At 43.0% G+C, this 17,670-nt stretch overlaps 1 protein-coding gene across 1 annotated transcript; it reads left to right on the top strand.

Annotated features, from left to right (window-relative positions):
• The first annotated feature begins 878 nt into the window (after positions 1-878).
• Positions 879-11,356, top strand: LOC142954378 (protein-glutamine gamma-glutamyltransferase 5-like). The gene is made up of 13 exons (XM_076095343.1): positions 879-891; positions 1,221-1,436; positions 2,821-3,057; positions 3,500-3,618; positions 3,722-3,850; positions 4,038-4,215; positions 5,174-5,309; positions 5,563-5,666; positions 5,916-6,209; positions 6,793-7,041; positions 7,241-7,401; positions 8,973-9,112; positions 11,200-11,356. The coding sequence occupies exons 1-13, from the start codon at positions 879-881 to the stop codon at positions 11,354-11,356; spliced, it is 2,133 nt and encodes a 710-aa protein (XP_075951458.1).
• The last annotated feature ends 6,314 nt before the right edge of the window (positions 11,357-17,670 follow it).

The following is a 17,670-nucleotide window of genomic DNA, read 5'->3' as shown; positions in this document are numbered from 1 at the left end:
CCATGGATTTCACTCAGCAGACTAAACGTATCTGGGGTGAGTTCACTCTGCAAATCATGCTTTACTTTAAGAGAAAGGCGTGTTGAACGCTTTTCAGTTTCCTTAAAATCGAATGAAGTTTTGTTTGATGTATTGATGCAATTTTTTTTACAAGATATATAAATGTATCATTTAAGTTTTCTGACTTGGCAAGGCTCAAATGAATCACATGCAAGTATTATTTCTACGTAAGTCAAATAGATATCTTTCTGATAGGATATTCTAAACAAGAATCTGTTTTTACTACTTTGTTGAAACAAGTGGTTGACTTCACAAGTATTTTAGTCACTGAGGTGCTAAAACATTCACAAAGACAGGCTGTAAAGTGTGAGTGTAAATCATTTGGCTGCAAAGCAGAGTATGTGACGGAGAGTGAGGATGGTCTAGCAAAGGTATGTGACAGAGAGTGAGGATGTCTAGCAAAGGTATGTGACAGAGAGTGAGGATGTCTAGCAAAGGTATGTGACAGAGAGTGAGGATGTCTAGCAAAGGTATGTGACAGAGAGTGAGGATGTCTAGCAAAGGTATGTGACAGAGAGTGAGGATGTCTAGCAAAGGTATGTGACAGAGAGTGAGGATGTCTAGCAAAGGTATGTGTCAGAGAGTGAGGATGTCTAGCAAAGGTATGTGACAGAGAGTGAGGATGTCTAGCAAAGGTATGTGACAGAGAGTGAGGATGTCTAGCAAAGGTATGTGACAGAGAGTGAGGATGTCTAGCAAAGGTATGTGACAGAGAGTGAGGATGTCTAGCAAAGGTATGTGACAGAGTGAGGATGTCTAGCAAAGGTATGTGACAGAGAGTGAGGATGTCTAGCAAAGGTATGTGACAGAGTGTGAGGATGTCTAGCAAAGGTATGTGACAGAGAGTGAGGATGTCTAGCAAAGGTATGTGACAGAGTGTGAGGATGTCTAGCAAAAAGTGACGGAGAGAAAGTGCAGTTTTTCAACAATGTGACAAAAAAAAAAAAAGTAATCCGAGATAATAATAATTTAGTCCAGTGTCTTTCCGAGAATATAAAATGACTACTGGCTACATTTATGACTTCATCTCCAAAACTGCCCTCTTCTTCCCTTATTTCAGCACCACTCCACTCCTCTAGTGTTTGATTCACTATTTTAATGTATCCTGTGAGTGAAAACTGTGTTTTTCCTCTTAAGATACATTTTGTATTTGTAACAAGTCATCTCTTTTCCCCCCCCAGGCACTGGCAATAGCCAGTGCCAACTGAAGTTTGTCGACTTCGAGGATCATGAGAACCACAATTCCCATGAGACAGATGGGCTCAGCAAAAAGCACCTGGTGGTGCGGCGAGGGAAACCTTTCAAAGTCACTCTGCTGTTTACCACCCAGACGTGGAATCCTCACAGGGAGAGCCTGGTCCTGGAGGTTTGGCTAGGTATCACAGATAGGATCGTGTTCACATTGAAAGCAAGACCGTGTCGTTTGTGAATGAAGAAAACAACACAGTTCTTCTTTTACAAAAGAAAAGTTAGATTGTTAAGCATTGAAAAGCACAATCCAATCCAGTCAGGGGTGTTGCTGTCTGGCATGACCAGTAACTTGGTGGCAAATCTTATGTTATGTAAGCAAACTTAACATAGGTGTGTCTTACCTGTGTAACTGGTCCTGAATCTGACCCCCAGCACTAGGGTTTGCACTGACTTAATTCCAGTTAGTACAGCTAACTAACTGAAGGTCCATCTCTGAGCAGCTGCCCACTCTCCTCTTGGTGAAGTAGTCTCAGAGCAGCCGGGTGGATGAAACGAAAATAGGACAGGTTTTCTCGTTTCTGCCACTTTTGATTCAATCCAATAAGCAAACAATCAAACCAACGCGGATCCTGGATGGATAAACTGAGGTTACCTACTCAAGACAGTATTTTGCTAGGGTAGCACGCTGTTAGCGGAGCTGAAGAGAGGCAAGGTACATGAGAGCGTGCGTAACTTCCTTTGGATTTTCCCTGAAAAAAACAGCCACAGGCTGTTATAGCAAACCGAGAAAGTCGGGGAAGGTAGCATTATTTTAAGTTACAATCCGTTCACACTTGGCAATACAAGGCGATAAATACATTAAAATGATTATACGTTGTACATTTGAAGTAAAACTATGCAACTTCTGCTCAACATGTGACCACAATTGATGAATATGTGTGATAGCTGTAAATGCTACGACACAGTGAAGCAGTAGCAGTTAGAGTAAAGTCATTAAGTCGACTGTCTGTTGTGCTGCTTTTGCTAACATTAGCTAACATTAGCCACCATAAGCTTCTGGTCATACCCAAGCCCACAGGAGCACCTGGCTTTGAGGCAAATTTGACATAGTGGCCGGTGAAATTACTACTTCCCGGGTCGGTCATGTGATGCCATGGGGCCCAAAAATACTTTTTTTCCCATAGATTTTACATAAACCTTCCCAGTACCAACACTTGAATAGCCCTTATTTAAAACATTAGTCCAAAAAGTTTTAAAATGCACTAATAGCCGAAACCAGAGTTAATTTCCCTCCTCTGTTCATATGAAAGAGAACGAGGCTAGGCCGAGGGCGGGGGGCGGGGTGCGGGGTTAAAGGCATGCTAGTGTGCTTGCTCTGTTGGCCCATGGATGAGGAAGATTGCCAGAGGCTACAAGAATTTTCATCTGAATTCTATAATCGGATGTCGAACTTGTTCTGCTTCATGCGTCACTGAGCCACTTTTATTGGGAAATTATGTTATTTCTTCATTCAAAAGTGACATAGTCTAACTTTAAGTAAACCGCAAGTGTTATCTTTTCCCCACACAGGTAATCGGTCAGAGAGGATCCCAGTCCAGTTCTCTGAAGAGCGATACAACCCCTACAGCTGGTCAGCCAAAATCTACCCAGGCGATGTGCATCCTCAGTCGGTCAGGGTCCACATCTGCTCCCCTGTTCAGTCCTCAGTGGCTCTGTATGACCTTGTGCTGCACATAGAGACCAGGCAGAGCAGAAGGAGCTATAGGCTTGGAGAATTTGTGCTGCTCTGCAACCCTTGGCTGAAAGGTGGGTCCATGTGTTAATACCATAGACTGTATATAAGAAGTGGACGTATATATGGAAGTAACCATATTTGGACTGCGGAGGAGTGATGTAGAGATGCTGCATACGGCCCTGGAAGCAGTAACGACCTGTCAATCACAAGGTAGCCCCGCCCTAAAGCATACCCTGCTTTATGGTCTATTGTAGCCTAAATGGAACCGTAATTTACTAAATGAACATCATGCTGTATTGAAGAAGACTTGAAACTAGAGATTGAGACCATAAACTCATGTTTACAAGGTTTATTGAGGGAATAAATCAAGAGAGAAGTAGAGTCATTTTCTCATAGACTTCTATACAATCAGACTTCTTTTTGCAAGCAGAAGAGTCGCCCCCTGCTGGCCAGTAAAGAGAATGCAACTTTAAGTCACTTCTGCATCGGCTTCACCCTGCTATTGCCTTTCAGATGATCCAGTTTACATTCCACTGGATGCCCAAATACAAGAGTATATCAAGAGCGATTATGGGGTGGTGTACATGGGTACCCCCCATCAAAACAACAGCAGGCCCTGGTCGTTTGGTCAGGTATGCGACGCTTGGCTATCGCGAATGGATCATGTATAATCGCAGCATTTTCTTTTGCAGGTAAGCTGACAGCACAGCTACATTTCTGTTTCCATGTGTGTAGTATGAGCCTGGGGTCCTAGAGGCGTGTCTGATGCTCCTGGAGGTCAGCCCACAGCACCGCAGGGACGAAAACAAAGACTACATTCGCCGGGCAGACCCCGTCTACCTCAGCAGAGTGATATGCGCTATGGTGAGGGACAACACTCGCTGTATGTGTGATAAATATGTAAAAATGTGCACATGCATTACCTCTCATGCCAAATTCTTTACCAATATTATCAACGACATGACTGGAATGCGTTGAAGAGCAATTTCCCCTTCAGTGTCACAGTGAGGAAAGAGAGAACACTCAGTGATGTGTCCCCCCCCTGTCCAAGGTGAACTGTAACGATGACAAGGGTATTTTGGACGGGAGGTGGCATGGCAACTACGAAGATGGGGTCAATCCCACAGAGTGGAGCGGCAGCGCCGACATCCTGCACCGCTGGGTCTCGTCCAACTGCAGTCCCGTGCGCTATGGACAGTGCTGGGTCTTTGCATCTGTCCTCTGCACAGGTACTTTGAATAATTAATACACAAGAGAGTATCCATGCAAAACTCATGGGTGACATTTAAGAGCTGTCTCCGATACCGAGCAGTTGCCCTACACCTTATTGACGTTGAATTGCAATTACCTGCTGTTCTGTGAACTGGTTGTCTCCTCCTGTGATTAAACGGGAACATTTCGCTGAGCAGCTGGCCCGCTGCAGCGCCTCGTTGGCGGTTCTCACCCCTTCTCCAGAGGCTGACCATTAAATTAGAAGCAAAATATAATGACAGCAATTGCCCCAAAATCTCCCTGCTGGTCTTGGGGGGGTCTTTTCCAGTATATCTTTGGGATCCTGAGGGTCTTTGTCCAAGTGGACTGCCCACGCTGACTCGTCATTGCAGCAGAACGATTCTGTTTCTGTTGGCATCAGAGTGCAATTGGAGCAAAGGCTCAACCAGTCGGTGTTTGTTCTCGGCTGCTCTCAGAGTCTGGGAGTTCCTCGAGCGGCCTCTCTCCGGCTGAAAATCTGAGTCAGCTAAAACACTGTAAAGAGGACACTGTAAAAAAAACAACAACTTGTCAATAACATTCTCTGCAAAAATTGACGATCAGATGTTTGTACAGTATGTATCACATCCCGGAACGATGAGTTAAACTACCAAGGACCACAGTGACTATTTTATTCCCCACCTCCCTGTGTAATGTTAATCCTGTCCAAATTGAATCTCGCTTGTTATGCAATATTTGCCTGATTATGTTTGCTATGTCTTTTGTTTGATACACGTCTTGCCAGCTCAATTTATACTGTGCGTGAATGTTAATAAATCATATATTGTCTTTCTTTAAGGGGACGGACGGTTGACTTAGACTCCGTCAAACACGTGTGTGTTAATAGATCTTGATGTGAACAGTTTTCATACAGACTATCATACAAAATCCTGGTCCATCTAGTGTTAAAGACAGAACCTTTTTTTTTTTTTACAGTGATGAGAGTGTTGGGGATTCCCTCCAGGGTGGTCACAGTTTTCAACGCAGCCCATGACGGCGATGGCAACCTGAAAATTGAAGAATATTACTCGAACACAGGGGAAAAGCTCAACCTGTCGAAGGACAGCATTTGGTTGGTGTCTCTTGCTCCCAAACCACAAACATACACATTGGTCTTTCACTCGTTAATCATCAGGATGATTTGACAATTTCCATTGAAACAGAATTTTTCAAGTATTTAAAAAAAACAACAACCGTCCCCTTAGTGTATTTACCTGTGATCATGTTAGCTCCCTGTGCATTCGTGTCCATGTTGTGTGTGTGTGTGTGTGTGTGTGTGTGTGTGTAAATGTTTGTGCATCCAAACCTGTGTGTCCTCATCGCAGGAACTTCCATGTGTGGGTGGAGTGCTGGATGAGGAGGGGGGACCTCGGTGCGGAGTTCGACGGCTGGCAGGTGGTGGACCCGACCCCCCAGGAGAAGAGTGCAGGTGGGTCGCTGCCCTGGGGGGGGGGGGGTTCAGAGGCTGTCATTTGGATAGTTGTTTACCTCGTCAGACATACATGATCAGAACTGAACGTGACATGAATAAATTGCGTCACTCGAGGAGAAAGCACTCCTCTCACATTCACTTCGTTCTTGAGCAAATGTCACAGAGCGTGGAAAATAATGTGATTGGTTTGTGAATGGTAACTAATTAGTATGTAACAAGAAACACAACACACCTTCTCCGCTACAGGGGTATACTGGTGTGGCCCTTGCCCGGTGGTCGCCGTCCGCCAACGCTGCCTCGGCGCCCCCTATGACACATCGTTCATCTATGCCTCTGTTGACGCCGACATCATAAAGCTGATCCTGCAAGGGTGGAAGGAGGTGAGCAGGGTGCTGGACAGGGAAAGCGTGGGACAGCTGATTTACACCAAGAGCATCGGCTCCGACGCACCAGAGAATCTGACCGGGACTTATAAGAGCAAGAAAGGTAAGACCAGAAGCAGCATGGTGTGTATTTGTGTAATGAGTCAGCATGACGCTCGTAGAGACAGTAGAAGGAGGGTGTTTTCAGTCTTTGTTCTCCACATATGTGATAACGTTTTTCTTCTCCCATTTTCTCTCCCATTTCAGGAAAGCAACCAGCAGTCACTGTGAAATCGCAAAAGTGGGGTCAGTAGTTGTGATAAAGCATCTTCGCCCTCCACCCTGTGGAGAACAAAAGTTTTTGTGCTAATAAGTAGCAAGCTTTGATACTGTTGCTTTTTTTTTTTCATGACAAAATCCCTCTCACTCATACAGAAACGGGGTATCTTTCCTGTTCAATGAAAAGAGAGGGTAAGCTTTCACTCTACTCACACTGTTACAAAGGCCACCGACATAAGCCGTGTTTCATTCACATATTTTCACCGCTCGTGAAAAGTTGTGTGGAAATGGCAAAATTCAACAAAACATCCTCAAGTGTGCAAAATAAGTTGTTACGCTCCATTGAGGTGTTTTTTTTTTGCCTCTGTGGAAAAACAGTCAATGTGCTAAATGGGCTATGGAGATTATGGAGCCCTTGCCGAGCTACTAAAAATGTATTTGCTATTAAGCCATAACATAGTTTATGCTTCCCTTTTCCGCAGGCTCTGAACGAACAACACCCGGCTCTTCATCTTCAGGAGGAATGTCAGCCGGTTTGGAGGTGTCCCTAAGCATAGATGGGGTGCCATCAGTGGGTGAGAGCATCTCCATGTGTGTGACGGTCACCAACAGGTCGAGCAGCCCAAGGCTCCTGGAGGAGCACCTCAACGCTCAGATAAAGGAGTTCAACAGCAACCCAGAGCAGAGCTTCTGGAAATCATACAAAGAAGTGCGCATACAGCCGTGCGAAGGTGAGGCGACGCGTACGGCCTCTGGCACCGTATTTGATATGATTCAATTTTCAATGCACGTTGACTTCACAATCATATTGCTGTTTGATCGACAAAACCTCGACCACATTTTCTAAACGAACACAGGGGGATTATTTGCAGCTATCGTTCCTCTCATGTTCATTTTTCCCCCCCTCCACATCCGGTACGTTCTCTGCAGTTCTGACGCTCCAACACACCATCTCTCCCTCCGAGTACGAGTCGGTCCTGGCTGACGACGACATTGTGAACATGGCGGTGGTGATCAACGACGTGAGGACGGAAGAAAGATTCCTGGCCACGCAGGAGTTCAGCATGAGCTCGTCACAGATAACCATAGAGGTACGGCAGCAGCCAGCCTCCCTACCCTCCAGCTCCCAAATAAATGATGCAGTGTCGCCTTTCTGACTTCTTTATCGGTATCTTCTGTCTCCTGTCAGTTGAGCTCGATAAGATGAAGTTATTTAAACGACAGAGCAAAGGCAGAAATTCATGTCGGAGAAGTATTCGGGCATCAATCACCCCTTTGCTATTTGGTTTGCTTTTCACACTCACTAAATCATATCATGATGTTTATATTGCATCATATACGATGCACAGAATTTGCAAAATATGTCAGTATTTAATCAATTTGTGACTACATCCGTTTTCAAAATATATAAATGGAAATATACATGGACATAAGATGAATTGCATTATATTCATAAGCAGTATGAAGCATAATAGCTGTGTTTTTTCACCTAAATGTATGACATTATATTCTCAGCATATTCAATTAATTTTGACTTACAATGGCGCTAATAAGTGGCCTCAGATATTCTCCTTTTGAGCACAATATTTAAATTCTACTTTAGTTGCATGATGAGCAAAAACGGTCATGTGTTGCCGAGCTAATAACACATCTGGATCAAACTCAGCTGACTTGTGGTCAGTATTATTGATTTGTACTTCCATCACGAGTAATTGGCAATCAGCATCTTATGAGAGTTTCCTACTTAGGTTGTGCGGCTTAAAATTAAAGTCAATTTACTTGAACACTCACAGATGTTATCAAAACAACGTTTTTCTTGAGTGAAATGTGGTAAGACATTAGAATCCCTGATCACAAGTCTTTAGCCGAGTGTAATGTTGCGCTGGGCACCCCGTCGTACTGCGTTGGTGTGGTACTGGTGTAAGGATAAAAGGCATGGAGGATAAATATACTCTTATTCTTAATTTGGATCCCCATTAAGCTTCCACTACGTATTTCCCAAGTCTTCCTTTGGTCCAAACTAAATGTTTAAATAACAAAACATTTTTTTGAAATCTTTCTAATCCTGTTTTTGTTTCAGGGACTTTTTGAAAGAAATCTGCTTTTGATCTGTCTGATGTTGATGTGGAGCAAATTCCAGGCAGAAGAAGCTCTGTAGATGACAGCTCTCATCATACCATTTGGAAATAATCACAAAATGACAAATGCCATTTTGCATGAAAATCAGACGACAACATTTTAATCTAGCCTGTATATTAAACCATGGTAATCCATTCATATCGTGCACACATCTGCATGGAATGTAAACCATGAAAAACATCTCTCGCTGCTCTGTTTGATGAAGTCTGATTGGGTTTTTTTTAGCAGCACTTGACGAAGAGCACAGGCCCCACTAGTTTCCTGTCATCCAAAACAACAGTGTTTTCTCTCTGCTGAATGCTTTCTCGTCCTGTGGAAACAAAAAAAAAAAAAAAGAACTTCACACGAGGACAACGAAATATAGTCTGCGCGGATTTAAAACCATCTTGCATACCTTACATACATTTTAATTTGTATTCTAATGACCTCCACTCGGCACAATGGGGACCAAAGAGTAGGTGTTGAGCACCAGAGCTCTTTGTCATGTGACCAGTAGTTGTCTGTAACTGTGGCCTCTCCACAGATTGAAGGAGGGGACAGCATCCAGATGAATAAGGAGCACACAGCCCAGGTGTCCTTCATCAACACTTTTACCAAAACTCTGGATGGAGCCGTGCTGACTGTAGAGGGATCGGGCCTGTTACAGGGCAAACACAAAGCCAGGTAGGTCTGCTTCAAGTTGGACCCTCAAAAATACAACAATAAATCCTCTTTCTCAAGTGATACTGTGGGACAAAACAATACATAAAACAAATTGTGGAATGGTCACATTCCAGTGATGTTGCACACATCTTGTCTGTGCCGCCGATGAAAAAGATTGCGGCATTCCCAGACTGTGAATGCCGGCTGGGAATGCTGTTAGGTATGTTTCCACTGCAACGTTGTTGCAACCAAGTGCAGTCGGTCGTGCAGTCCCGTGGTGTAGAGTCAGACACCGTCACCCTCAGGGCTTGAATTTACTAATATGTTCATGCATCGATCCCCTTTTCTTTTTTCTGCACTCAAAGTCAGAGTTACATTTTCTACTTCTGTGACATGTTTGTAACATTCCTGTTTATTTAAGAAGAAATCTATTCCTCTACACAGATGTCCTCAAATTGGGCAACATGTTTAACTCTTCTGGACTCGTATTGAAGCACACCGGCTGGTTTGATTATGGCGAAGATTTCAGTTTCTTCTGTCTTTAACCCTTAGGGACCCACATAGACCCATTTTGCTCTTCTTTAGGGGAACAGGGGATATTTAGGGCTAGATATATGCCACATGAGATACCATTTGTACAATAGATTTGGTGTCAAATTTACCACTTAAAATTGATTCAAAATATCACATCAAGACACCAAGACCTTGAGGAACACCGTACAGAAAATCAATGCTGAGATTGCTGCAAGAAATGTATTTTTCCTCGTCTTTGTTTGTGGACGTAAAGTTTCATGCCGCTGTGATCGTCCTAGAGGTCACAACAGGTCATTTTATAGTGACGTCTACTCGACTCACAGCATCACATAAACACAATTGAGCTCATTGGATCCACAAGAGTCTCGGCTTTCCAGCCATGCAATACATACAATGTATGCAGTTCCTCATTAGGGACCCCAGTATGCAGAAATATTCAAATAAGCCATTTTAGAATGGGCAAAAATACCACATTTATACTGCATTTAAACAACTGCATGGGCTTATCATGAAGTGGGCATGTCCATAAATTCACATAGCTTGAGGCGAAAGATCAAGAGACCCCTCTGAAAAATGGCCAATGCCAGTTGGCCATTTGGACATTCTGTTTTCTCTGGGTTGCCAGGTTTGTTGAGACTGTCGACCAGCCTCAGTGGTCAGGCTCAGTGGTTTATGTTTACCTTCTGCCACTATGTATTGTCTGTTCAGTGCTAAATGGCATTGAAGTTTATTTAAATGTAACAAAAAACAACAACCCCGTATCTGACAAGAATCACCTCATGGTCGAAGAATTGAAAGCATTCTTATATTAAAACGCGTTTTGCAATGTAGCATTAATACATTTTTCATTTGATGCAACTTTCGTTATTCCATATTTTGCTGTTGTTTTTACTTTGTGGTGTGACTTATTCCCTTGTTTCCTTCCTTTGCCTCTTTAATGGCTTTAACTGGACAAACTTTATCTGTGACAGTTTTAAAAGTTTAAAACCCATCTTTTACATCGGTCCCCTGGAGTCATGGTGGCTTTTTATGGGCACGGACAATGACGCAAACGTTTCACCCCGGAGAGGAATAAGCGCGCTAATTAGAGAAAAGATTCAGCAGAAGCATCTAGTTACTGTAAGAGGTAATACATCACCGTGCTAAATACTGGGACAATAAATCGGCTTTGGCATTTGCTCTTTTTTCTTTGGCTTGAGAAAGGGCAGAACGTTAGTTCTGGGTGCCAGAAAGATCTCTGCACCCGGCAAGGGTTCCGTTTAATAATTGATAGTGTTAATTAACACTCATCGCCCACACACGCACACACACACACACACACACACACACACACACACAAACAGATATATTATGATCGTTTGTGCTGTGGAGCATCAAATATCTCGCCAATTGCTCATTTAAATTATTGCTGACTCAAAAAAAAATGATCTCCAGACTTCGTGGCTGTTCTGGAAATTCTCCATGTGGGTCTTTGTGAGAGCTGAAATGTGGAAAGATTAAGAAAGATTTTCTTTTCTCTCTCTCTCTCACTCACTCACTCACTCACTCACTCACTCACCCTCCCTCCCTCCCAGAATGGTTCTCCTGCAGCCAGGGGAGAAGATAGAGAAGACGGTGACCATCGTGGCCACTTCGGCCGGCACTAAACTGCTCATGGCCACTTTCTCACACAGCAACAGCACCAAAGTCGTTTCCAGGAGCTTCCACAAAGTCTCCGTCACGGCTGCATGAGTCCATCCTCCCAAAAAGCACCAACAACAAGGAATTGATTTCTTTGCACTGACATGCAAAAAGTACACTTTTGTTTATTCTCTCAACAAAATATATATGTTGTATGTGTATGTTTTTTTGTATTTACAATGCCTATACAGTGTCTTCAGTATCTATTTACTGTCTGAAGTCATTGTACAAGCATTGTTTCCATTTTATTGTTTCACATATTTTGTCAAATGATTTCGACATGTCAAATTTGTGGATTCCCCCTTTACATTGCTGCATTGCGGCAACTCAATTACACCACTAGGTGGCAGCATTGATGTTTCCACTTGTGTATCTGTTTCCTCTCTGTCTCTGTTGTACTGTTGAAACCAAGAAAATCATTATGTTTGTATACTTGAATGTTTCTTTCTGTGGTTCTTTTCATCACTTTTTGTTTGGCACTGCCTGACTCCTGAGATCATAATCTGGATTATATGACGTATGATTATATTCAGGCTCAATAACAAATAAAAAAAGTTTCTTCTCATGCAGTGGCGAAACTAAGTGTACATGATCCTTTTTGCCCGTTTTTCTCTGCGCACCACTCACTTTATGCATTATAGACGCCAAGAAACCGATCTTCTGTAATTTATCAAATGAGTTTGACGCAAAAAAAAAAAAATGCAATTACTTGTCATTGAAAAAATATAGACACAAGTTACAGCTGTGAAGGTTAGAAATGGAGAGAAAGACACTTACCATCAACTCAAATTTGATTCATTTATAGTTCTTGTTGTGAGACCTATTTCTGAACTTATAAACACAAGTACTTCTGATTTGAAGTCTTGACGTGAAATGATGAGTTAAATGAATCTGTAAACTCGTCGATGAAACATGACCAGAATATTAGGAGAAATTCCAGCATGCACTGTGAGTTGAAACTCTCCAGAGACCCTTCTGTTTGGTAGTCTAAAGCCAACATACATGAAAACGTGTTCCTTTAACACACCATAAGTCATGGTTTTTTTTTGTTCTTTTTCAAGGCATTTTGGGGACATGCAGCAAAGGTCCCAAGGCAGGAGTCATGATAATAAAAACAATGCTGACCTCGGTGACAGCTGAATTGACTACTGCGCTATCTTCAAACACTTGTGTTATTACAGTTGCAGCAATGAATATGGTTTAAGTTCAGGGATGGTCGTGGTCGTGATTTAAAAAAAAAAAGCCAATGTTGATTGTCGGTTGAAAACATTTTAATGACGTGTGCAATAATGAACTTGTCTCAAATTCAGTTGAATCAGTTGGTTTGACATTTTTTCCTCTATTTTTCAGACCAAAAATAAGTCTCATATTCTTAAGTTTAAAGTTTTTTAAGTGCAAAAGCATTTTCTGATATAAGGCTAGCTTAATTTTTATTATACATTTTTTACAAGAAGTCTTTTGCAGCGTTGACTGTCCATAGAAAACAGGAATCAAACAGCGATCTCCCGTCATTTAAGTGACCCGCGCAATATTTAACTTGTCTCAAGTTTTGTTAAATCAGTTGGTTTAACTTTTTTTTTAAACTGAAAATAATGATTTGTCTTATGTTAAGTTTACTCGCATTTTGTTAAGGCAGCGGGGAACGTTTTTCTTTTATTTGACCCAGCTTAGTGCAGAAGCGTTTCTAATATGAGGGATGCTTCATTTTTATTATAACTTTTTCCACACTAACTGCTGAGTCTTGCCTGGCGTTCAAACCACGAACAGCCATTTTGGCACCAGTGACGCACCGAAAGAGGAGCTGCTTTACTGTTGGAGTCCAAGTCATTCTGTCAGATGGCCTCTAAAACTATACTGAGTGAGCTCGGACAAGGGCACTTTACTGCTCGCCCTGCACTTTCCCCAGTCAATATAATGGGCTTATAAATGGAACGATATAGACGACCTCAGCTCTGTATTTGGGCATTTAATCTCGGGTAGCTCTGAGAGGTTCAGAGATTCTTTACACAGGGACCCTTTATGTCTGTACGGATGGAGCTTCTAGGCGAGGACCGTTTTGACCTAAAGGATTCCAGGCTGGCGTGCGCGCCGTAACAGCTTGTGATCTCACCTCGGTGTCAGCGAGATTGAAGCCGAGGCGTTGGCAGACGGAGACGATAATCAGACTCCACGCTTGCTGATTTTCAGACAAATTAAACGTCAGGGGAAAGCAGCGAGCGGGACTGCTGGGCTGCTTTGAAAAGCTGAGGCTATCATAAATTATTAATGGCTCCCCGTCACGGCCTCCCTCTCTTCATCCACTCGCTCTTTCAACCATCCTGCTCTTCATCCATCCCTCCCTTTCTCCATGTTGATCGCGTCTCTTCCTTCCTTCCTTTGTTCTTCCTCCATGGTCTCTTCCTCTGTCATTTCTCCCTTCCTCCCTCCTCTGTGCCAATCACCTCCTCTTTTCGTCCCTCCTTCCTCCCCTCCCTTGTCTTCAGTCCTTATCCCCCCCCTCCTCTCTGCCTTCTTTTTGACTTCACTGATTTTTATCCCTCCCATCCAGCTGCTCTTCATTACCTCTACCCTCCTTTATCTTGATTACTTTTTCCTCTTCCGCATATCCCCTCCTTCCTTTTCATCATTTTACTTCCCTCCCTCTCTTCATCCCTTCCTCCTTCTCTTTAACCCTTCTTGCTTCCTGTTTTCTCACTGTTTTTCTCCCCTGCTTTAATTTACCGCGGTTCCCATATTCTCGTCCCTCCTCCGTTTGTCATTTCTTGTGTGAAACCTCTCCTGTCGGTAGCTAAGTTAGCTAGCAAACCTTCTCACTGATTGTGCTGGAGCTACTGGAGGCCTATTTTAGAACTCTGGCCATAAGCAAAGATCCAACAATCCAGCCCGGAATCCTAGGAATTACGATTCGGGATTTATGTTCAATGCCAAAGTTCAGTGCAAACCAGGCACCAACCTCCGGTTCTGCCGAGTGCCTTAAAACTTGCATTCTCTCTGCTGAGGACAATTCCTCCGGTTGCAAAAAGAAGTCTGATAGAAGTCTATGAGAAAATGACTCTACTTCTCACTTGATTTATTGCCTCAGTAAACACTGTAAACTTGAGTTTATGGTCTCAATTGCTAGTGACCAATGGGTGACGTCATGATGACTCCGTCCACTTCTTATACACAGTCTATGGTGCAAACCAAGGAAGTAGTGGACCCTTTAAGTAGCAGGATGGAAAGTAAGGGTGTGTGGCTGTGGGTGGTGGACTGGCGTGAACGTTTGATTTTGATGCATGAGACAGATACTTGCCTCCTGCAATTCATCAGCAATGCCTTTTTATTTACTGTAGCCATGAGCTTTTATTACCTTCACTATAGTTGGCATATGCAGACATTATAGAAAGTAAGACTTGTAACATATTGGTATTGTACCCCCCCCAATGAAGGTGTAGCTGATAAAAATATGGTACAGGCTCCATGTGCAGTAGCTTTAAGTCCTCCTCCCCACTCATGCAATTGGCTGGTGAATCTGGGACCTTGCAGCCAATCACAGTCCATCTCTGGGTATATAAACTGGTCATTCCCTGCTACCTATTTGCAGCTAGACTTTCAGCACAGCTGGCCCACCCACTGATCCTGTTCCTGGTACAGGCTTACGGATGTCAGAAAGGTAGTAAGCAGACTGAAGATGTAGCTGTCCAAAACCAAATCTCTCACGACATTTATTGTCCTAAAATGAGTCTGCAATGTTAGAAATGGAATAAAAGTCGACACTTTTCGGTGTCTTAATCCGCCCCAGTAGCTGAAACGGATCTTGATGTGGTCGGTAAAAACAAACCAACAGCTTTGCACTGAGCAGAACAGCAGTCGTTGCTTCCGGGTAAGTAATCCGTCAAGTCACATCACTGCCGTGGAAAGTCAGTATTACATTACACTGCGCACAGTGCTGCTAATCTACTCAGAAGCCCGGGATGCACAAGTTTGTGAACTTCTCGCAGCAAGTCGACAAGAGAGGGAGCGGTGGGGGAGCAGATTGATAGATAGGCGTTTGATGGATTCCGGCGAACAGATGGAACAGCTGGAAAACCCTGAAGTGGCCGTCCATCCTCAAACTCGTGTGAGCAAACTGAGACAGGGTTTGTAATGAGCCTATTCACCAGATTTAGAGCTGGAGCTTCAGCCTGTAATGGTTCAAATGAAACCCCCCCCCCCCAAAAAAAAAGATGAATTCCATATTCTACGTGGGCAAAATGAATGGAGTCCAAATGTTATCTGAAAGTACAGACCGCCTCATTACAGCCGGTAAAATATAAGCGAATTCTAGACAAAATGTTCCGAGCTATCGCATAGGCGAGGAGATCATTTTACATAGTACTGAAATGGTCTATAACTGCTTGTAACACTCTCTGTCTTTAGCTTTCATTCACACACACACACACACACACACACACACACACACACACACACACACACACACACACACACACACACACACGAGCATGCACGTCCACCAGCAACCCCAGCGAGCTGCAATAAAGGCGACGCCGATAATTATGATAATGAATCTATCTTCGGTCCGCCATCTATTTTCACCTGATAATGAGTTTGTCCCAAAGGTCACTGCTGTAATAGCTCATTAGCAGCGCTGGCTAATGCAGCCGGGGCTATTTGTTTGCGGTGGTGGCTGGATGGCTGCTCGACTGGCCTGTCGTTCACCATCGATCGGTGCGGGTTTCATTACCGCGGTGTTATGGCCTACATCTTGCGTGTAAGTGTGTATGTTCATGTGTGCATGAGAGACACAACAACACAACATTACACAAAACACAACAATCATAGAAAATCTGACGTGTCCTGTGGTTCACAGAAACTCGCAATGCCAACATGTTTTCTGACTACTCGGTTGCAGACAACAACATTTCAGAAGACAACATTTCAGAAAACACTAAACTTTTCAGGAAACAAAGCAAAAAAAACAACCAAAACACTTAATCACTTCAGGGCCATCGTAATTTTGGCCTTTTTCTGTCTCTTGTGTGTAAGTGTGTATATTCATGAGTAAGAATGTGTGTTAGTGTGTTCTAATATGACCATTACTTACTAACCCAGCACTGCCTCATGCAGATGGATATCCCAGGTCACTGCATTTTCCCTCAGACAAAGTCTTGTTATTGCTGCCAATAGGGCATCCTAATATAAATGAATTGGCCCCAGCAGGTTCTTGCACAGACACTTGGCAGCCAACCGATATCACATTTTCTCTCTAATGCAGGCCTTATTTTTCAGCCTGGGACCCATATGACAAATTCATCCTCATTCTACCGCTAATTTTGGCCATACAAGCCAGCCAGGTCTTTTTGAGTTTTACACATATGTTATACACCAAAAACGAGGAGTTAAAATGAAATGTTGACAGTGATAATATCTTCTGTTGGGTATTACAGTTATAGTTCTGGCCTTTTAAATGAATCATAGATTTACTGTTGCTGGATGCCTGCGGGAAAAATACAATTAGTTTCCAGTGAGATATTAATGACTTATTATAGTGACTTTGTTGTTGTAAACATAACTGTTGCTGCTTTAGAAACAATATTTAGATTTATTTTAAATATAAATTCTAATGCTGTTCTGAATGTATTTGTTTTTTAAATTCTAAATATGTTTTTAAAAGCAATTATTTAGTCGTGGAGAAAAGCAGAGTATTGATAAGATTGGCTCCTAGTTGTACTACATTTCTGAAGATAACGTTCCTTTACCTGTAGGCCACCGTAGTTCTCCAACACTCTTGAAAAGGGAGGGGGAAGCAGAGGGGTATTTAGGTGGTTGCAATGTGCAATGCACCACGAGATGCCACTAAATCTTACACACTGGGCCTTTAAATAAAATAAATAATAAGTTAGACGGAGCAAAATACGGTACGATGCTGAGATATGTATTTAAGGGTTAAGAGTATTTTAGGGAGCTGAAAGAAGTTAAAATTTTTTGAATCACTGTTGTCTCAGATGTCTACAGTAAGCCTTGGTGGGGTTTGCTCTCAGTATGATTCCTGTGGCCAGATCTAAACGCAGCAATCATACCTGGGTACGGACCAAAACAACCGCACCAAAAACCTTTGGAGGACGTGGTCTCTGTCACGAATTGAGCTGTTTGTTTGTGACCCGACCTCGATCGGACCAAACTACAAGGCGTACTCTTCAAGTTTGAGGTCAACAGCTCCCATCGCCAGGTGCGCTTTGCATAGCCTACGGGGATGCGGATGAGCAAAATCGAAACTTGTTAGCAGCTAGAGTGAATCGAGGTCTGACCCGGACTACTAACGAAAGCCGTTGCCTTCTTGATATTTGGGCAAATGGGACCTTCGTTCTTCCTGTGTTTACGTTCAT

The sequence above is a fragment of the Anarhichas minor genome, unplaced genomic scaffold, assembly GCF_050575085.1.
Source record: "Anarhichas minor isolate MPS153535 unplaced genomic scaffold, ASM5057508v1 ptg000020l, whole genome shotgun sequence".
In the NCBI taxonomy this organism is placed as follows: domain Eukaryota; kingdom Metazoa; phylum Chordata; class Actinopteri; order Perciformes; family Anarhichadidae; genus Anarhichas; species Anarhichas minor.
The sequence above is the reverse complement of the archived record's forward strand: the minus strand, read 5'-3'. Positions and strand labels throughout refer to the sequence as shown.